This window comes from Mirounga angustirostris, unplaced genomic scaffold (assembly GCF_029215605.1).
Source record: "Mirounga angustirostris isolate CCGP_5_RB_7025 unplaced genomic scaffold, mMirAng1.0.hap1 SCAF_15, whole genome shotgun sequence".
In the NCBI taxonomy this organism is placed as follows: Eukaryota; Metazoa; Chordata; class Mammalia; order Carnivora; family Phocidae; genus Mirounga; species Mirounga angustirostris.
In genome coordinates, this window is record NW_026991723.1 from 57,127,561 (window position 1) to 57,150,059 (window position 22,499).

The 22,499-nt window shown below is 41.6% G+C and overlaps 1 protein-coding gene across 8 annotated transcripts in view; it reads right to left on the reverse strand.

The window, feature by feature from the left end:
* The window catches only part of KIF24 (kinesin family member 24), an 82,855-nt gene that overhangs the window by 7,375 nt on the left and 52,981 nt on the right, over positions 1-22,499 (reverse strand). For all 8 annotated transcript variants that reach the window (XR_010407792.1, XM_064579645.1, XM_064579648.1 and 5 more), the window contains 4 exons: positions 12,990-13,111; positions 12,021-12,126; positions 7,773-7,844; positions 4,809-4,918 (listed from right to left, as the gene is read on the reverse strand). Coding sequence is in view for 7 of the 8 variants with exons in the window: in XM_064579645.1 (XP_064435715.1) it covers positions 4,809-4,918; positions 7,773-7,844; positions 12,021-12,126; positions 12,990-13,111 (410 nt within the window). In the remaining variant the exon portion in view is untranslated. The remainder of the gene's footprint in view (positions 1-4,808; positions 4,919-7,772; positions 7,845-12,020; positions 12,127-12,989; positions 13,112-22,499) is intronic.

Consider the following 22,499-nt stretch of genomic DNA (forward strand, 5'->3'; position numbering starts at 1 on the left):
GCCTGCTTCTCTCTCTCCCACTCCCCCTGCTTGTGTTCCCTCTCTCGCTCTCTGTCAAATAAATAAATAAAATCTTAAAAAAAAAAAAAAAGTTTTGGAAATCACCTTAGTCAGGGAAGCTTCAAAAATATCTCCAGACATTGCCAAATGTCCCCTGGGAGGCAAAATCACCCCCTAGAGAATAGAACCATGCTCTATTCCACATGGGAACCTTGGAGAAGATGGAAAATCCAGAATTAGGTCTCTGCTACGATTCAGTTGTCAAGATCAGTCTCTTAACTCTGTGATATTTAAAAACACTAAGAATTTAGAATTACAAGGAGACATCAAGTAAAAATGTGATTCTCCAGTGGTCTGAAGATTCTTCATTAAAATTCCCTAGGAGGGAGCAGTACTTCTGCCTGGAGGCTCCCATAAAATGTCTTTGCCATTGTTTTGGTTTTTTTTTTTTTTTTTTTTAAAGATTTTATTTATTCATTTGAGAGAGAATGAGATAGAAAGAGCATGAGAGGGAGGAGGGTCAGAGGGAGAAGCAGACTCCCTGCCGAGCAGGGAGCCCGATGCGGGACTCGATCCCAGGACTCCAGGATCATGACCTGAGCCGAAGGCAGTCGCCCAACCAACTGAGCCACCCAGGCGCCCCATTGTTTTGGTTTTAATCCAACCCTTACAAGTAGCCAAATGACCCCTGTGGCCATTTCTGAAAATCAAGATCATAAGCCTGACACTGAGACTTGATTTAAATCTTCCCTTGAAGTCTGAGAGCGAAGGCAGGCAGGTAACATAGCTAAGCAAAGAGATGTAGAATGTGACTGAAGACACATGTGTCCATGGGCCTTTGTTTAGGTGTTGCAGTAGGGCATACATACAAGGAAACGGGCTGAGAAGAGCCACAGTCAGTCTAGATGGTTCCAAATTACTTCCTGCTATAAAAATCTTAACTATTTTAGTCTCAGTAAGAGAGAAACACCAAAATTTCCCCCTAGGAGTCACAGTAAATAATTCTAGAAAGCTGAGTGACAGAAGGAATCCTACAGGTAATTTGGTTATTGATGCTAAATGCTTCCAGTGTACTCCTCCTATCCCCAGAATCACTCCTGTCACTGAGCTTTTCTGATAGATCTGTACCTATTAGGGGTCCAGCTGGAACTTTATTTTTAGACTCCTTAGCAACATTCTAGTATATAGAAGAAAATTTTAAAGAAGAAAATTTTAAATCAGAATTGTTAAATAAGCAATAAAATCATTGTGTGTATAGATTATTACTTAAAATTAATCTCACCAGGTCTCATTTACGCACGTAAAACAAATGGCTTTCATTCATTCTCAGTAATTTATCAGACTGCTTCAAATGGAAGAGATTTTTAAAAAATATTTATTTATTTGACAGAGAGCAGCATAGGAAGGGCAGGAACACAAGCAGGGGGAGTGGGAGAGGGAGAAGCAGGCTTCCCGCGGAGCAGGGAGCCCGATGCGGGGGCTCGATCCCAGGACCCTGGAACCACGACCTGAGCCGAAGGCAGATGCTTAACGACTGAGCCACCAGGTGCCCCCTCAAATGGAAGAGATTTCTATTACACTTTTTCTGTTCTTTTTAAAGCCAAAATTATTTCAAATATTTCAATTATACTTAATACCTCCCTATGGGAAAGGGTTATTTTCATCTTCCTTTACTGAGGCACTAAGAGAGGAGATGTCTTGCTCTCTGCTCCTAATGATGAAGTTCTTACTTTAAGCAACTGTTAACAGTGGGATATGGGGAGTGGGTGGGGTTATGAAATGAAATCAGTTTATCGTTATCAATTACTGAAGCTGGATACATGGGAGTAAAGAATTTCAAGCCATATTCATTTTTTGGAAGCAAGTTTGGATCATCTCATATCTTCTATATGATCTCAGTTTGTGAAGTAGCCTTTCTTTTTAAGATTTATTTATTTGAGACAGAGCAAGAGAACATGTGAGCAGGGGGAGGAGAAGAAGGAAAGGGAGAGAATCTCAAGCAGACTCCACACTGAGAGCAGAGCCCGACTCGGGGCTCGATCTTAGGATCCCAAGATCATGACCGGACCTGAAGCCAAGAGTCAGGTGCTTAACCCACTGAGCCACCCAGGCATGCATGAAGGAGCCTTTCTTATAGCAGTGCTAGTGTGCAGGCATTAGGAAACCATGCAATAAAGGAAACCTATTTTGGGGACCTATTAATATTACTGTTGCTTAAATTAACACATAGTGAATGGTAACTATGTACCTGGTGTGGTGCTAAGCCCTTCATAACATACTATCCTCATTGACTGCACATAACTATTGTATGGGTAGATGCTAATATTATCCCCTGTCAGATAAAACTGAAGCCCAAACCTTTTGCCCAAGACTGCCCAGCTATTTCATGGCAGAAGCAGAGTCTTGACTATAGGGTCCACTCTTATAACCACTTTGTGAGGTCTCTCTCCTATTTAAATGAGATAGGTACACAGAGGGCCTCGCCTTGACACCCAGGAAGAGTTCCTCCTTTCATTCACAAATATTTATTGCGCATCTACTAGGTACCAAGTACTGTCTGGGCAGTAGATAAAGTGGAGAAATAGATAAGGTTTCTTGTTTTCATGGAGCTTAAATGACAGCTCACTTTTCCTTCCCAGTGAATTTCATAAAATGCTATGGATACTAAAGATTCCTCAACAGTAATAAAAAAAACAGGTTTCCCTCAAATAGTTTGTTAATCTTGGAGACAGCTTCTGGGAGACCAAAGAGAAGGATGTTAAGACAGGACCAGGCAGGAAAGTAGCCAGAGGAAAGGATGGAAGTGATAGCGTCTTCACCCCTGGTAGGAACCCTATGTCACCCCAGGTAAGAGATGGGGCATGGGGGTGGGGGAACCCTGGCAGATACCAAGGTCACCCCAGAAAGAGCCCTGACCATGTAGTCAGGAGGGCTAGCTTTACCGCCAGTTCCCAATAAGCCCTTTTAAAATTCCTGCCTTTCTCTGGGTTTATTTTATCCTTCTGTAACATGTCATGTCTGGGTTGATGTCTTCTGGACCTACATAGCTCTAAGTGCCTCTGCCTTGATAAGTAACATGTATTCTATCCCTTACGATTAGGGCTGAGGCTAGCAGGGAGAAAACCTTGAGCCTTCCACTCCAAAGAAATATTTCATTTCCTACTAGCCATTTAAAAGTCACTGATGGGGGCGCCTGGGTGGCTCAGGTGTTAAGCATCTGCCTTCGGCTCGGGTCATGGTTCCAGGGTCCTGGTATCGAGCTCTGCATCGGGCTCCCTGCTCCGTGGGAAGCTTACTTCTCCCTCTCCCACTCCCCCTGCTTGTGTTCCCTCTTGCTGTGTCTCTCAAATTAATAAAATCTTTAAATAAATAAGTTCCTTCTCATCAAAACATTTAAAAAAAACAAAACAGGGGTGCCTGGGTGACTCGGTTAAGCGACTGCCTTCGGCTCAGGTCATGATCCTGGAGTTCCAGGATCAAGTCCCGCATCAGGCTCCCTGCTCAGCGGGAAGTCTGCTTCTCCCTCTTACCCTCCCCCCTCTCATGTGCTCTCTCTCTCTCAAATAAAATCTTTAAAAAAAACCTAAAAAATAAAACAAAACAAAACAAAACAAAACAGTCACTGATGGGGGTGCCTGGGTGGCTCAGTCGGTTAAGCATCTGCCTTCGGCTCAGGTCATGATCCCTGGGTCCTGGGATTGAGCCCTGCATCGGGCTCCCTGCTCCGTGGGAAGCCTGCTTCTCCCTCTCCCTCTGCCTGCCAATCCCCCACTTATGCGCGTGCGCTCTCCCTCTCTGTCAAATAAATAAATAAAATCTTTAAAAAATAAAAGTCACTGATGGAGTTGTCTCCGGAACCAAGGAACGTGTCCCCTTCCTCTTGTCACATTCACACTTGTAAAATGACAAGGCCTACCACGTCACATTCTTCAGATGACCAACTGCACATTCCCATGGTACTAGGATCATTGCCTCAAGAACAGACTTCTGGATCTCAAAATCAGATCTCTGTGTGTTTGAAACACACACACACACACACACACCTGGGAGCGACTCACCGGTCAGCCTCACACACACACACACACACCTGGGAGCGACTCACCAGTCAGCGTCTCACACACACACACACCTGGGAGCGACTCACCGGTCAGCCTAACACACACACACCTGGGAGCAACTCACCGGTCAGCCTTACACACACACACCTGGGAGCGACACACACACCTGGGAGCGACTCACCGGTCAGCCTCACACACACACAGACACACACACCTGGGAGCGACTCACCGGTCAGCCTCACACACACACACACACACCTGGGAGCGACTCACTGGTCAGCCTAACACACACACACACACACCTGGGAGCGACTCACTGGTCAGCCTAACACACACACACACACACACCTGGGAGCGACTCACCGGTCAGCGTCTCACACACACACACACCTGGGAGCGACTCACTGGTCAGCCTAACACACACACACACACACACACCTGGGAGCGACTCACCGGTCAGCGTAACACACACACACACCTGGGAGCGACTCACCGGTCAGCGTCTCACACACACACACACACACCTGGGAGCGACTCACCGGTCAGCCTTACACACACACACCTGGGAGCGACACACACACACACACCTGGGAGCGACTCACCGGTCAGCGTCTCACACACACACACACCTGGGAGCGACTCACCGGTCAGCCTAACACACACACACACACACACCTGGGAGCGACTCACCGGTCAGCCTCACACACACCTGGGAGACACACACACACACACACACCGGGAGCAACTCACCGGTCAGCGTAACGCAAGGTATTCAAAGTGTGTTCGGTGGCCACATGGCTTGGTGAGATGTTGGCAATCATGCAGGTTTTGGCATCACCAATGAAAGAATCCCTCAGAACCTGTCCACACAGAAAGCAGGTCAATGAAGTCAATTAACAAAGGGCACACTGACTACTTACTGTGTGCAGGACACTGGGCCATAGCTCCCCTCTCCGCGACAAAAAGGCAATTTACAAAGAAGAAATATAAATGATCAAAAACACACAAAAAAGGTACTTCACCAACCAATCAAAGAAATTCAAACTAGTAAGAATACTAATATTTTTCACCCATGAGATTAATTAAGACTCATGATACCCTGCCTTGGTGAGAGTCTAGGGAAATGGTCACTTTTCTACATTGCTACATTATTTATGTACTGTGTACCATCAAACGGTGTAAGCTTTTGAGAAGGCAGTTTGGCAATATGTATAAAAATATAAAAAATGTGCATGCTTCCACGACATATTCCTAAAGAGAATTGCTCAGTTGATAAAAAAAAAAAAGTACACATAGGATATGCATTACATTATAATAATAATAATTAGAAAATCTAGGAGTCTGTAAACAGGGAACAAACATTTATTTATTTTTTTTTAGATTTTATTTATTTATTTGACAGAGAGAGAGCACAAGCACAGGGAGCAGCAGAGGGAGAGGGAGAAGCAGGCTCTCTGCTGAGCAGGGAGCCCGACATGGGGCTTGATCCCAAGACCCTGGGATCATGACCTGAGCCACCCAGGTGCCCAGCAAACTAAATAACTGTTAACTGACTACAATACAACCATTAAAAATAATTATGTATATCTGTACTTAGGTACACGGGAAGATCTAAAACTTACCTTTGAGTGAAAAAGGTGTAAGATTTCATACCTATATAAGTAGATCTATGTGGGCAGAGAAATATCTGGAAGGATAGTTACCAAAATGTAGCAGTGATTATCACTAAGGTGGGATTTTCAGGTATCTTTTGCCATCTTCTTTGTACTTGTATATACATATACTGTTTGAATTACTATTATCATTATTATTACTTTTTTTTTTTAAAGATTTTATTTATTTATTTGAGAGGGAGAGAATGAGAGACAGAGAGCATGAGAGGGAAGAGGGTCAGAGGGAGAAGCAGACCCCCCGCTGAGCAGGGAGCCCGATGCGGGACTCCATCCCGGGACTCCAGGATCATGACCTGAGCCGAAGGCAGTCGCTTAACCAACTGAGCCACCCAGGCGCCCCTCATTATTATTACTTTTAAAAGATTTTATTTTTAAACCATTTCTATACCTAACATGGAGCTTGAACCCACAACCCCGAGATCAAGAGTCGCACACTCCACCAACTGAGCCAGCCAGGTGCCCCTGAATTACTTATTTATTTTTAAGATTTTGTTTTGTTTTGTTTTGTTTAAGACAGAGACACAGCGAGAGAGGGAACACAAGCAGGGGGAGTGGGAGAGGGAGAAGCAGGCTTCCCGCTGAGCAGGGAGCCTGACGCATGGCTCGATCCCAGGATCCCAGGATCATGACCCGAGCCGAAGGCAGACGTTTAACAACTAAGCCACCCAGGTGCCCTGTGAATTATTATTTTTTAAATTAAATAGGAAGACATTTTCTGGGGATGGTGAACTTGTTTTAAAAAATAACAGAGCCGGGCGCCTGGGTGGCTCAGTTGGTTAAGCGACTGCCTTCGGCTCAGGTCATGATCCTGGAGTCCCGGGATCGAGTCCCGCATCGGGCTCCCTGCTCGGCAGGGAGTCTGCTTCTCCCTCTGACCCTCCTCCCTCTCATGTTCTCTGTCTCTCATTCTTTCTGTCTCAAATAAATAAATAAAATCTTAAAAAAAAAAAAAAATAACAGAGCCAATGTCAGAATCAGGGCTAACCACCCATAAGAAGGGTTTCCTAAGTCTCTAGCTGAAATCATGTTTGAGAAGATATAATCTAACCCACAGATCACCAGTTCTGATAAGGAGTTATAGGTTCTGCCCCAGGCCATGTGGAGCCATTAGATTAGCTGCACAGAGAACCTCTGCCAAAATACAAAGATCCTCACCTAGACTGCCGTCTACGCTAGTCTGTCCTCCACTGAGCACAGGACGCGGTGCAGAAAGGAATCGGGGGCATCCATAGCTGCCTTCACAGCAGTCTGTATATGTAGGGAGACCCCTCCGTGGGCTACTGTTCTGTAGCCAGTACAATGCTGAATTAGTGGTACTTTCCATTAATTAAGAAGCATAGTGTCATGACAGAAAAATGGGAGGAAAAAAATTACTTACAATTTTACCACTCAGAATAATCAGTTAACATAGACACAATTTTTTTGTGTGTATAGTTTTTTTCCCTCATTTTATATTTTTAAAAAACTATACGTCTTGGTCATCTTTCCGATCAGTACATATCAAAAATCTATCTCATTCGGAGTACCTGGCTGATTTAGTCAGTAGAGCACACGACTCGATCTCAGGGTTGTAAGTTCGAACCCCATGTTGGCTGCAGAGATTACTTAAAAATAACATCTTTAAAAAATAAGCAAAAAGTAAATTTAAAAAACTTTTAAAAATCTTACTCTTTTTAACTCCAGGGGTTATTTTTTGTCTTCAAACACTAAGTCTTAGAGCTAAGAAAATACTTAGTATAGCTATACCACCCCCACTTCAAAGGCTCAGAGACTCCATTAAATCAAAAACTCTTCTTTATATTAGAAATAAGCAGAAAGCTGTTGGGTGGTGACCAGAAGTACACTGCTGCCCTATGAAAGCTCAGCGGCTTCATACTGCAGGCATCTCTGCCCGAGGATGCCCATCCCTGCCTAGAATGACCTGGAAGGAATGTGACTCCTTCCCCCCGCCCAAGCTTAGCATCATGCCTTGGTGGCAGTGGAGGCTTTGCCGAACAAATGAATGAAACGGAACAAACTCAAAGTTCACATTTAACATTACCTGAGTTAATTTGCTTTGCCTGAAGGGAGTGTGGGTGTGCTCCTGATCCAATGCGCGGATACATTCCTTCAGCTGCAAAGTGGTAGATTAACAACAAGCACATCAAATATCACATGCAAAGAGAAAGTAACGGATCAGACTTTTCTTAAATAAGCCATACTCAGACAATCCTCCAAAAGGAAGTCAAAATGCCCTGGTAGTTTCTTCTCCAACAGGAAAAATCAAGCTAGACGGGTAAACATCCTGAGTGAGCTCCCTGTGTCTAGTTAAGGGCCTCCCATCCTAAAGGCTATAATCCTAGGATTAGCCCCAACAGTGGGGAACAGACAAACCAGGGACCTTCCCACAGGCCCCCCCCAGAGTCCAAGCTTATGTGGTGGCAGTTCTGCCTTGCCAGCTCCCTTTTGCTTGCCTCCTCTCATACTATTAGTAGCTATAGATGCACTTAAGTACAGAAAATCTCTATACCACTCCCCCACCTCCCTGCTCACACATGCACACCTATAGGTGTAGATTCGAGTGTAGATTCAGATAGAAGTTTCTGATAATTAGTTTGAGAGAGAGCGAGAGTGTGCACTAACTTAAAGAAATCCAAAGTGGGGTGCCTGAGTGGCTCAGATAGTTAAGTGTCTGCCTTCGGCTCAGGTCATGATCCCGGGGTCCTGGGATCGAGTCCTCATCGGGCTCCCTGCTCCTTGGGGAGCCTGCTTCTCCCTCTGCCTCTCTCTGTCTCTCATGCATAAATAAATAAAATTAAAAAAAAAAAAAATCCAAAGAGGATTTTTGCTTTTATTTAAAAGTAGGGGCACCTGAGTGGCTCAGCTGGTTAAGCCATAGCTTTGAACTGTGTCTGCAAACGTCTGTGCTTTATCTTTTGTTTTTTCTAACAGTTTTTTTTTTTTTTTAAAGTAAACTCTATGTCCCATGTGGGGCTCGAACTCATGACCCCAAGATCAAGAGTTGCATGCTCCACTGACTGGGCCAGCCAGGCTCCCCACCTGTGCTTTATCTTCATTTATTTTCTGCATCCGTTACCAAGATGTGTCCTAAGAGACTTCCGTTCTGATCAAAAGGACGTAATATGGAGGGGCACAGGCAGCACGGTATAGCGGCGAAAAGGAACAAGGAAGAGCTCTGCATACAGCCATGCAGTGAGCTCCAGGGTGTTGTTAAGTGAAGAAAGCAAAGTGTTTGCAGTATGCTTCCCTTTTTTTCTGAGGTGAATACAAATATATATATATCTGTATATATATATAATGCTTATCTAAGGGGAGGGAGGTAATAGGGTTGAGGGGACAGGGATGGACACTAGATTTCTTTCAATGTTCTACAGTTTTTACTTTAACTGAATATGAAACTGGTAAGCTTAAACATATAGAAAAGATTTCAAGTGACTGTGCAACACAATATTATGACAGTACACCTAAGTGGGATACAACCTAAGGGTGAAAGGAACTGCAAAGAAATAGTAATCTGAATTTAGTAATCGTATTATGAAAAATATCAGCATTATTTTGAAATACACATATACTGAAGTAGAGCAAATTATATAAATGTTGTTAGGAACTAAGAATTCTAACATACGAGAAAGGAGACAAAAATATAAATTCAAAAAGGTTAACCCAAAACCCTGTAATCTTAATTTTGAATTAATTTATTATAATGAGTCCCTAATGTATTTTCCTCTTTCAAAAAAAAAAAAAAATCTACTTCCTAGCTCTATCCAACAAAAAGGCCTAGAAGCCAGGACTAACCCAGTGGTAGTAAGCATCCCTAGGACCCTAAATGGTCTCTAAATGCCATTTCCTTCTAAAACCAAGGCTTGTTGAAGAATTGACTGGTTCAAGGTCTGGGGAAGGAAATGTACAAGATGAGCCTAGAAAATCTTGTCATACCAAAACGCCAGGAAGCTATTAGAGACTAATAGTTGGTCAAAAAACCAGAGGAACATACTTGAAAAGGCTCCCATTGCCCAAAGATGTACAATTTAAATACCAAAAAGAATAATAATTACAATGAGTTTATAATAATACAAAGCCAAACAAAACAGTCAATAACAACAAATTCATTGGTCATGTTTAGGTTACTAGGACACCAAATCATTCTGAAAACTGATGAGTAAAGGCAAAGAATCAAGCAAGCATTTAACTTGTCTCTACTGTATGAACTTAATTGAGGAAAAATTCTTTCCAGCTAATAAAGAAGGAATGTTAGAATGAGAGTATCACCATTTTGGAATCCCTAATGAAACAATAGATATAGGTGATGCTCATCAATGGCTGGTAAATCCATTAAGCAAAAAAGTCTGAGAGGAAACTCTAACAGAGGAATTACACAGACAACACTCAAATCTCTCTCAATTCTTAAAAATCACAAAGAGACAACCAACCGGACATTCTGTACTTCCTGATGTGTTCCTATAGGAAGTCTAAAAACTACCCATGAATTCTTGCCAAAAAACCAGAACCTCAATCTGATCAAGCTTCTAGAACAGTGCTTTCCCAACAGGAAATGTTAGCTACAAGTGCAAACCATATGTATAATTTTAAATTTCTAGTAGTCACATTAAAAAAACAAATGAAATTAATCTTTTTTTTTTTTTAAGATTTTATTTATTTGAGAGAGTGAGCGAGAGAAAAGCATGAGTGGGGGGACGAGAGGGAGAAGCAGACTCCCCTCTGAGCAGGGAACCCAATGTGGGCTTGATCCCAGGACCCTGAGATCATGACCTGAGCTGAAGGTAGACGCTTAACCACCTGAGCCAGCCAGGTGCCCTGAAATTAATCTTAATTATATGTTATGTAATCCAATATATCAAAAAATATTTAAAAACCCAGCAAAAATATTATTTCAGCATGTAACCCATATGAAAAAATATTAATGAGATATTTTACCCGCTTCAAGATCCAGTATGTATCGTACACTTAGAGCATATTTCAATTCAGATGAGCTACACCGGAAGTGCTCAGTAGCCATCTGTGGCTTACAGGCCCCTCCCGTACAGCACAAGTACGGATCTTAGCCACTCCACAGAGAATACAGAGGATAGAGTATGATGTTAAACATCCACATGGGGATGCAGTCAACCTCATCCAGAATGTTGGAAATCTTACAGGACAAGTGACCCAGTTTTCTTCAACAAATACAGATATTAAAAGAGAGAACAGAAGAACTGATATGGAATAAAAGAGACTATCAAAAGCAATCCAAGGGTACTGTTTGCATCTTGATTTGAACAAACTGTGAAAAGACATTTATGGGACAACTGGAGAAATGATAATACTTCCTGGATAATAGATAACATTACATAATTATTGGGTGCCTGCATGGCTCAGTTGTTAAGCGTCTGCCTTCGGCTCAGGTCATGATCCTGAAGTCCTGGGATCGAGCCCCATGTTGGGCTCCCTGCTCAGTGGGGAGTCTGCTTCTCCCTCTCCCACTCCCCCTGTGTTCCTGCTCTCGCTATCTCTGTCAAATAAATAAAATCTTAAAAAAAAATTAAATATTTCTTCAAGTATGATAATGGCATTACAGTTATATTAAAAAATAAGAGTCCTTATCTCTTCGAGATAATGAAATATTTGTGGAAGAAATGACAGGCTGACAGGATTTGCTTTACTATAATCCAACCAGGGGAAGGAAAGGGTTGGTTAGATTTTTCACATGTTGAAGCTGGGTGCAAGAATTTGGGAGATCATTATACGATTTATTCTATTTTTTTATGTTTGAAAAATTAATACAATTTAAAAACTTGGTGAGCGAGAGAAAGCTTACCTAAGTTAACCATTCAGCAGCTGCAGAAATACTTTTCTGCCCCTAAGGGATTGACCAGAGGAAGAGAAGAGAGGGACAGAAGGGAAGAGTTGCCTAGAACTGCTAAGAATCTGATCAGGCAGCCTCCATCTCCAACCCTGGAATCCCACTGCCAGACAGAAGCATGCCCTTACTCCACTGATTCTACCCCACCCCATCCTCACCCACTCTGGCTGCATGTAAAGAGGGGCAAAATCTCTCAAGAAGGATTTTTATTTTTTTATTATTTTTTAAAAAATATTTTATTTATTTATTTGACAGAGAGAGACACAGCGAGAGAGGAAACACAAGGAGGGGGAGTGGGAGAGGGAGAAGCAGGCGGGACTCGATCCCAGGACCCTGGGATCACGACCTGAGCTGAAGGCAGACGCTTAATGCCTGAGCCACCCAGGCACCCCTCAAGAAGGATTTTTAGATCAAAGCTTTCAAACTTACAGCCAGAAGACTCTGGTTTATTTCTGCGCCTTCCATCTTTGTCTGTCTGTCTGAGTCTCTGGCATCTGCGGCTCTTTCACTGCCAGCCAAGTCAATAAAAGAGATCCTAGAGAAGACACACAGCAGGGATAACTTCTTGGGGACTCTGCTTTATTTTTACATCAGTCAGCAATTTGGGGCAGCAGGAAGAAATTAACACTGGCCCATCCTCTGGAAAGAAAAGACACTGGCAGCTTTCCAAAAGTATTATACGATTCTGATCTGTTAGCCGTTGTGGGAGCTGTTCACTCAGACACTTCCTTTGGTTTTAATCATTTGTGAGAAATTAATAAAATTAATAAAACATTCTTCCCATAAAGCTAAATGACTACAATGCAAATCACTTAGGTCACCACTTAGGTGATATTTTTTTTTTTTTTTTTTACCACTTAGGTAATTAAATACAAACTTTTGTGGGCTGCTTTCCAGCCAAAAAAGAAAAAGAAAGAAGAAGAAAAAAAGAAAGTTAAAAAAAAAAAACAACAGACTCATTACTCAGAGGTGAGATAGGCTCATCAATCAGTGTGGCAGAGTTTGCTAAGATAGCACCAGAGAAGCAATGAATGTACCCAATTGTCTTATGGCTTCTTTCAAGAAGGATAGATTAATTTTCTCTCTTTTTTTTTTTTGGCCTGTAAGCTGAGATGCATTTCCTACTATTTCTTTGCTGATACTGTGTTTCACGTTAGAAGCAATCAATGTCCCTTTTAATAACTTAGGCTTGACCAACAATAGGTCATTACTTCATGGTTAATTAACTGATGGCACTTTAATACAATGATTTATTTCAGAGCTAACAACTCTACTCTGTATCCCTGATATTTATTAAAAACTCCATGGTGGCAGAGTGTCCTGTTGTTGATAACACATATTTCAAAGTCACATTAGGGAAAGGCAGACAATGCAATTCTTTGCGTATTTCCAGCTCACCTGCCAAATGTCCTCTTGGCTGAATCTTTGATCTGAATTTGGATGATAGCATGGGAGCGGGAGGAGTCTGCGTTAACTCCAGTGGCCCCGGTGCTGCGCTCCTTGCTGCCCTTCAGAATCACCTGAAAATAAAATCCATAGGGTGATTTCCCCAAGAAGTAAAAAATGCCCCTGGTTCCTAAGGGTTGGCTGAGAGCAATAGAGACCAGGCATATAACTTTGTCAGTATACTGCAGTATTTTCAGAAAGCTGCCTAAAGTTTAAATCATACAGAGTAAGTACCCAACAGCAATGCAAACAATGTGGAATACTAACCTTGGGGGAGAACATTCAACAGCTCAAGAGCTAATTTACTTCTTGTCTTATATATTCTTTTTAATATCTTTGATTGATTTAGCCTGACTATAGTCTCCAGGGCATGACTTGTCTCCAAGGCAATGTCCCACAGTACCCATCTATCTCAGTGACTAAAGCAAAGAACAGAAATGTGCACCATGGAATGACTGATTACAACCACCTGTTCCATCAGGAGGCAGTCATCAAGGAGGCCCCGGCCTGATGTGTGGGAACATGGAAGTAACGAGCTATCACAATTGACACGAGCCCATGATTTCCTTTGAAACCAAGTTGCCCCTCAAAATACAAGTAAAGATAACTTGGGTCCCTGTAGCCCACAGGGAGAGGGGGAATAGAGGTGAAGTCTCAGGACTGGCCTCTTGCCACCGAAAACACAGCCATAAATGAACACGCTGCCTTGATTTTAGATAGAGGGAGGAGTGTTGATTACTGGGAATAAAAAAGGTGAAGAAATATTATTTGACAGAGGGGTGCCCGGCTGGCTCAGTCAGTGGTGCGTGCGACTCTTGCTCTTGGGGTTGTGGGTTTGAGCTCCATGCTGGGTGCAGAGATTACTTAAAAATAAAAAAATCTTTATTAAATAAAACATTCATTGATAGAATCTTCACAACACCCTAGATATGAGGTGAGTTCATTATATTATGCCCAGTGTATGTTGAAGAATAAAGAGGCTGAGTTGTGGGGCACCTGGGTGGCTCAGCTGGTTGAGCGTCCGACTCCTGGCTTCAGCTCAGGTCATGACCTCAGGGTGGTGGGATCGAGACCTGGGTGGGGCTCCATGCTCAGCAAAGAGTCTGCTTGAGATTCTCTGCCCCTCCCCCTGCTCACACAGTCTGTCTCTACATAAATTTTTTTTTTAATTTTATGTTAGTCACCATACATCATTAGTTTTTGATGTAGTGTTCCATTATTCATTGTTTGCGTATAACACCCAGTGTTCCATTCAATACCCTCCTTAATACCCATCACCGGGCTAACCCATCCCCCCACTCCCTTCCCCTCTAAAACCCTCAGTTTGTTTCTCAAGAGAGTCCATAGTCTCTCACGGTTTGTCTCCCCCTAAATAAATAAAATCTTAAGGAAAAAAAAAGAGGTTGATTTGCTCACAAACAGCTGTTGTGTGACAGAACCAAATTCCATATCCAGTATGTCTGACTCCAAAGCTTATGTGGTTTCCACTATGCTGTCAGGTGCTTATGATAAATTCATTTATTTTGCAGTGAATTAAGGGTAAGGGAGTCCTAACTCATTTTTTCTCAATCTTTCAAAATTTTAATTTATATTATATTGAACATAGCCACAAGTTTCCAAATTAAGAGTCCAAAAGTTGCCAGAATCAAACTTCAATAGGCCATAAAATATCTTAACATGCAGGTACTTTTTAAAAGTTTAACTAATATGCATGGAACTAGAGGGTATTATGCCAAGTGAAATAAGTCAATCAGAGAAAGACAATTATCATATGATCTCACTGATACGTGGAATTTAAGAAACAAAACAGAGGATCATAGGGGAAGAGTGGAAAAAATAAAACAAGACGAAACCAGAGAGGGAGACAAACCATAAGAGACTCTTAAATGTAGGAAACAAACCAAGGATTGCTGGAGGGATGGCGGGGGGGAGGGATGTGGTAACTGGGTGATGGACACTAAGGAGGGCACATGATATAATGAGCACTGGGTATTATACAGGACTGATGAATCACAGACCTGTACCTCTGAAACCAATAATACATGTTAATTAATTGAATTTAAATAAAATGCTTAAAAGATAATAAAAAATAAATTAAAAAAAAAGTTTAATAATAAGTTCCTTCCTGATTTAAGCAGTTGTGTTTCTAAAGATTATCTGTATATGAGATTTAGAATTGAACTTTAAAATCAAATTTAGAATATTTTAGATGCACTCATTTTGTAAATAATCTGCTAAAAGTATAACAGGTCTATCTGATGAATCTTTTTTTTTTTTAAGATTTTATTTATTTGACAGAGAGAGACACAGTGAGAGAGGGAACACAAGCAGGGGGAGTGGGAGAGGGAGAAGCAGGCTTCCCACTGAGCAGGGAGCCCAATGAGGGGCTCGATCGCAGGACCCTGGGATCATGACCTGAGCCAAAGGCAGACGCCTAACGACTGAGCCACCCGGACACCCCTGATGAATCTTTTTATCAAGAGAAGAACTTGTTAATTTATAACACTGGATTTTCAACTACATGGCTAGGATGTTACTGCTAATTGGAAATGAGAAGAGTGAGAGCAGTAGTCCTTTCCCCTGGCTGTGGCAGGTGGCCCTGGCCTGCAATGCTAAATAAGCTCTGCTGCTGGCGAGGCCATGAAAGGCATATTTGTAACTGAAGCCTCTAGTTCAACTGTGCTTCCTCATCCTGGCCTCTCCCCTGTCACTCTGACTTCATGCTGACATAGACTGTAAAGCAATGAAGACAATGTGTGATGTTCTTTTTATCAAACTTCTCTTTCCTTTTTCTATCAGAAAAGGAAGACATGCTTACTGTGGAAAACTTGGAAAATACAGGAAAAGTATCAAGAAGAAAATATATACCTCCCATAATCCCAGAGTTAACAAGATTCTGGTGTATTTCCTTCTAGTTTTAGGGTTCTCACACCTCTTCTGATTTTTGGTTTGTTTTTGGTCTTTTACAAGCCCCGCGAAAAGACAGGGGAGATCTGGAGATCTCTTAAATCTCTGTATTTGTGTATACAATATACTTGATAAGGGAAGAAACACAGAGAAGTTGGTGACTTATCCAAGGTCACATAGGTCAAATATAGCCAGGCTAGGGAAGGAAGCCAGGTGTCCTCTGCCACATGTGAGAATACTGATGCCGCTCCTGCTGGGACACAGGGAAAGCTCTGAGAGGCCTCACGGCCATACCTAGCCGGCAACTGGGGATACAGTCAGAAACTCATAGGCTTGTTTGTGGTTCACCCCCAGGGGAGCCAAAAAAGGCCGACTTCTGGGGTTCTATTATAGAGTTTTACACTCGGTTTTCCATGCTCCTTGTCCACCTTATCCATCATGATGCATTAGGTGCCTGTGAGTATGTCTCAGAAAACCTAACATGTTGAGGAGACCTTTCTTGACTCAATGCCTTTTAGGGAAGGCATGAAGGAATTTCTGGTTCCGGTCATTTCCTCAGCTTCAGAAATAGCCTGCAATCACCATTCCTTTCAGAAACTGTGAAATAAAGCAGCTGAACTCTGAGGAGTAAAAATGATTCAGTTTGTGAAGATCATCAGACAAACAGACTCAAGTGCAGCGGTTAAGATAGTGAAATCTGAAGTTAGACTGTCTGGGTATGCATGCCAGCTCTGACATACGGTTGTGTGACCTTTTGCAATGAGCAAAAGTTTGCAAGTCACTTAACTTTTCAGAGCCTCAGTTTCTTATCCATAAAATGATAATCTCATAGTTTACTTAAGAGAACTAAGAAAGATGATACAAGATAATACATGTAAAGCACATTTTAGAATCATGATTGGCACATGGTAAATTCTCAATAAATATTCATTAAAAAGACTGATTTATTTATTTATTTTAAAGACTTTATTTATTTATTTGACAGAGAGAGACAGCGAGAGAGGGAACACAAGCAGGGGGAGTGGGAGAGGGAGAAGCAGGCCTCCCGCCGAGCAGGGAGCCCGATGCGGGGCTCAATCCCAGGATGCTGGGATCATGACCTGAGCTGAAGGCAGACGCTTAACGACTGAGCCACCCAGGTGCCCCTTATTTATTTTGGAGAGAAAGAGAGAGAGTGCACATGCCAGTGTGCGAGTGGGGGGAGGGGCAGAGAGAATCTCAAGCAGACTTCCCGCTGAGTGGGGAGCCCCACACAGGGACTCGATCTCAAGACCCTGAGCCAAAATCAAGAGCCCGATGCTTAACCACCTGAACCCACCCAGGCGCCCCCCCCATAAATATTCATTTTAATAAAGAACATCTTTTTTTTTTTTTTTTAAGATTTTTTTATGTTTTTAAGTAATCTCTACACCCAATGTGGGGCTCGAACTCACAACCCCAAGATCAAGAGTCACATACTAGGGACGCCTGGGTGGCTCAGTCTTTTAAGCGTCTGCCTTCGGCTCAGGTCATGATCTCAGAGTCCTCAGAGCAAGCCCCCCGCATAAGGCTCCCTGCTCAGCAGGTAGCCTGCTTCTCCCTCTGCTTGTGCTCGGTCTCTCTGATAAATAAATAAATAAAATCTTTAAAAAGAAAAAAAAAAAGTTGTACGCTGGACTGAGTCAGCCGGGCGCCTCAAGAACTAACAAGGAAAAAAAAGAATAAAGAGGAAAAAATAGAGAATATATTTGGGGGAAAATGCAAGTCTAGGAGCCAATAAAATTAGTGCAATCAACTTAAAAATCATGAGGCCCCTTTTCCTCTCACTACCTCCTTCTCAAATTCCTCCTTCCATAACTAAAGTCTATTAGGCAAGTTTCTAAATCTAGGTCCTTTAGACAACACATGTTATGTGAATAGGGAAATGAGGACCTGCCACCAAAGAAAGTAGAGACAACTGCTGAATTCTGTTGCCTGGGAAACATTCAGGGACATTAATATTATTAATAAGAATAGATGTGACGAATTGAGCTAGCATCACACCAAGCATTTTCTGTATGTTATCTCATTTCCTTCTCTATCACCCAACCAATCATCTACTATCATCCACATGTTTCAGGCTCAGAAAGGTAAAGGACAGGCTGAAGGATATATGCCACTGGGACCCAGGTCTGTCTGGTTACGAGGCTTTAATCACTAAGCTTTCTGCACATATACCAAAGGAGGGCTAGGAGCACTTCAGTAGTATAGGCCCTGTGTACACATTAAGTCTCTATCACTGGCATACAACCGAGGCTCATCTATGGGAAGCTTGCGCCATGTGGTCTCTGCTACCAATTAGAGCCAGGGCAACGATAAAACAGGAGACAGATTTATTAGAAGTTTGAGAATGGATACCCATAAGTATGTCAAATGGCTGTAGAAATAACTTAAAAATCTGTAAGTCTCTGCAACTGAAAAAATACTCATCAGTTCCCTGACAGAAGAAATCTTGATTCCAAATCTGAGAAATGTGATGAGTCGGTGCACCTCTGTAAAGGCAGGGAAGACCTGGTGCCTGGAGCCTGCACTGTTAAGATCAAGGTAGTATAATACACCTGAAGGAGAAAGGTCCTGGAAGAAGAACAATCCCGCATAAAAAATGAGGCTGCTAGTTGTGCAGGCAGGCAACAAGTGGCCATGCCTGAGGAAACCTGAAGGTGATCTGTGAGGGTGACACTCAAAGATGACACCGGACCGTGACACTTGAGCAAACACATGGATGATACCTGAATGAACATGAACAGTGACACCCGAGAAAGTGTGACACCTGAGTTAGTAAGTGCTGTTGTTTCGAGTCAATAAATGTTTATGAGGGTATCCATAATTTATATCAACTTTCCACCTTGATCTCAGCTGGCTTTCTTGTACACCATCATATATATTACAGACAAGAGTATCGATGGCAATGAGATAACACATTGACTAACAAGAAATTTCTTTCTGCTTTTCTCAGGAAAGATAACTTGGATAGAGCAGTGCATAAAACTCTTCCAGGGTACAGGAGGTGATCTGACACCAGACTGCCCATTAACACAATGATGGCCCATAGCTAAGGAAAAGGGACTTCCTCCCAACATTTGCTCCTTTCCCTTTCAGTTGGTTTACCCTTCAGGGATAAAGGCATCAAGGGGATCAACTCTCCTGCAACTCCCTGCCAAATAAAGGAATGTCTGGGGAAGAGGGGGCAAGAGGACCACAGTGAATAGGAGTATGAGAAACAATTTCCTTAGGACTCCACAATGGAGAGGGCTCTGGACAGGTTAAGAATGGTCAGTCTCAGGGAAGCCCCTTCAACACATGTCACGAACTTTTGTTCTTTACCTGCTTTTACAATTGCAAGAAAGGGGCTCTTGGTTCTTAGGTAACTCTAAAATAGGCACACTCACGTGCTGTCCTCAGGTTTTAGATCCCAGGACTCAGGAATATGATAATCACACAAATATGAGGTTCCAGCCCTTAAGCAAAATTTACCTATTTGTCCTAGCAAAAAGAAACTTAGAAAAAGACATCAATGGTGGCTCACCCTGCCATTTCACACACCCAAGTCCCTGGAACGGTGTATTGAGAAGCAGTTTTAAAGGTAGGTTTTGCCAAGTACCCAGCCTGTCCTTCTAGCCTTCTCTCTTTGCCTCTAGCCAGGCTTGCTGGATATACTAAAAGAATGACTATAATGGCTGCAGGCTGCATGTTAGAATCACTTGGTGAGCTTTTAAAATAATACCTATCTCCATACATTGGTGGTGGGAATATAAAATGGTGCAGCCACTTTGGAAAACAGTTTGGCAGTTCCTCAAAAAGTATGACCCAGTAATTCCACTCCTAGGCATAGACTCAAGAAAAGTGAAGACATAGGTCTACACAAAAACTTGTATGTGAATGTTCATAGCGGTATTATTCATAACAGTGGTTTCTATAAAAGTGAAAACAACCTATGTATCTATCAACTGATGAATGGATGAACAAAATATGAATCCATATACTCTATCCATAATAGAGTATTATTTGGTCTTAAAAATGAAGTACTTATATATGCTACAACATGGGTGAACTTTGAAAATACACTAAATGAAAGTAGCCAGGGACAAAAGGTTGCCTATTGCAGGATTCCATTTATATGATATGGCCAAAATAGGCACAAATCCATCGAGAAAGAAATTAGTGGTTGCCAGGCCTGGAGGCAGAGGAAATAGAGAGTAACTGCCAAAGGTACAGGATTTCACTTTGAGGTGATGAAATGTTCTGGAATTAGATAGTGGTAATGGCTGCACAACTTTTTGAATATTCTTTAAAAATCACTAAATTGTATATTTTAAAAGGGTAATTATTACGATATGTGGATTATAACTTAGTAAGATATGTAGGGTGCCTGAGTGGATCAGTTGGTTAAGCATCCAACTCTTGATTTGGCCCACCCCCGTTTGTGCTCATGCTCTCTCTCTCTCATGCTCTCAAAAAAAAAAAAAATTTATATATATATATAAATATATATAAGCCACTGATGCATACACTTTAAAAAGGTGAATTTTATGGTATGTGACCTATATTTCAGTTTAAAATAATAATATCTACATTTGGACCTCACCCTAAGAGATTCTGATTTAATTGACCTCAGAGGGATTCAAGCAAGCATTAAAAAGACACTGTGATGAAACTAGAAACACAAGCCACAGAACGAGACAACATGCTTATGACACAAATAACTGACAAATGACTCACATCTAGAATATACAAATCAGTAATAAGAGAAAGACCGATAACCCAAAAAGGAGGGAAAGAACCTAACTGGCATTCCCAAAAGATGAAACCCATAAGATAAATTAAAAATATGCAAAGTGGGGTGCCTGGCTGGCTCAGTCGGTAGAGCATGCAATTCTTGATCTCAGGGTTGTGAGTTTGAGCCCCACATTGGGTGTAGCGATTATTTAAAAATAAAATCTTAAAATTAAAAAAAAATATGAAAAGCTATTCAATTTAATTCTCAATCAGCAGAATGCAGAAAAAAACACAATGAGATTTAATTAAATAATTCCAGACCAGTAAAAATTTAAAAGTCAACAGAAAGTGTTGGTGAGGATGAAGAACAATGGGATTGCTCACACACTGCTTGTGGTAGTGTACATAGCTTTGGAAAGCAGTTGCACCATCCAGTGAAGTGAAGATATGCATGTCCTTTGACCCAATCATTTCACAGCTAGATATATAACCTAAAGAACTCATATGCTATATACTGGAATACATGTGTAAGGATATTCACGGTTACAATGTTCAGAGTAGTGCCCAAAAAGAAACAATCCCAACTACCCATTAACAGAATGGTTAAATAAACTGTGGTATACTCATATGATTGAATACTACACAGCAAATAAAAACAAAATTACAGCCATATGCAAAAACATAGATGGAACTCAAAAGCATAATGTTGAGCAAAAGAAGACACTAAAAAATACAGTATGATTCTATTCATATAAAGTTTAAAAACAGGCAAAAACGAAGTTACATAGTTAATGGATGAATACATAAGTGGCAAAACTATAACAAAAAACAAAGTGATTAGCGTAGGGGGCCTGGGTAGCTCAGTTGGTTAATTGGCCGACTCTTGATTTCAGCTCAGGTCAAAAATCTCAGGGTCCTGGGATAGAGACCTGAGTCAGGTTCTGCCCTCAGTGGAGTCTCCTTGGGATTTTCTCTCTCTCTCTGCCCCTCACCCTGCATGAGCTTGTGCTTTCTTTAGCGCTCTAAAAATAAATGAATAAATCTTAAAAAAAAAAAAAAAAAAAAGTGATCGGCATAAATGTCAGGATTATAGGGGACTGTGACTGGAAAGCTGTATAGGGGTTTGTGGGGTGCTAAAATGTTCTATTTCTTAATCTGCATAATTGATTATAAAGATGCTTGTTTCTTGGGGTGTCTGGGTGGCTCAGTCGGTTAAGCGTCTGCCTTCAGCTCAGGTCATGATCCCAGGGTTCTGGGATCAAGCCCCGTATCAGGCTCCCTGCTTGGTGGGGAGTCTGCTTCTCCCTCTCCTCCTGGCTCGCTATCTCTCTCTCTCAAATAAATGAATAAAATCTTAAAAAAAAAAAGTGCTTATTTCTTTATACTAAACACATACAGGCTTTAGGCATTTTTCTGTAGAGTGCTATTTTTCACAATAAAAATGGTTAAACCATTTTTTTTTACCTAAGGGGGAAAAAGTTCCCTAATGACACAATATAAAGCTAGGGTTGAGGACCACTGCATTAAAGGAAGAGTCACCAAAAGTATATTTGTACATAAGTTAATAAATTCCTGGAACAGGAAAAAATTTAAATATTTTAAACTCTGTGTGTGTGTGTGTGTGTTTTAATATTTTAAGCTGTTAACAGATATCCTAGTGGGAAGTAGGGAGTTATATATAGTAAGTTGGAGGTGGCCTTTATTTTTCTATCTTCTTATATATTTTTGTAAGGTTTATATCTAATAATGAACAAGTGTTAAAAAATAACTTTTATTTATTATTATTAAAGATTTTTATTTATTTGAGAGAGAGAGCACCGA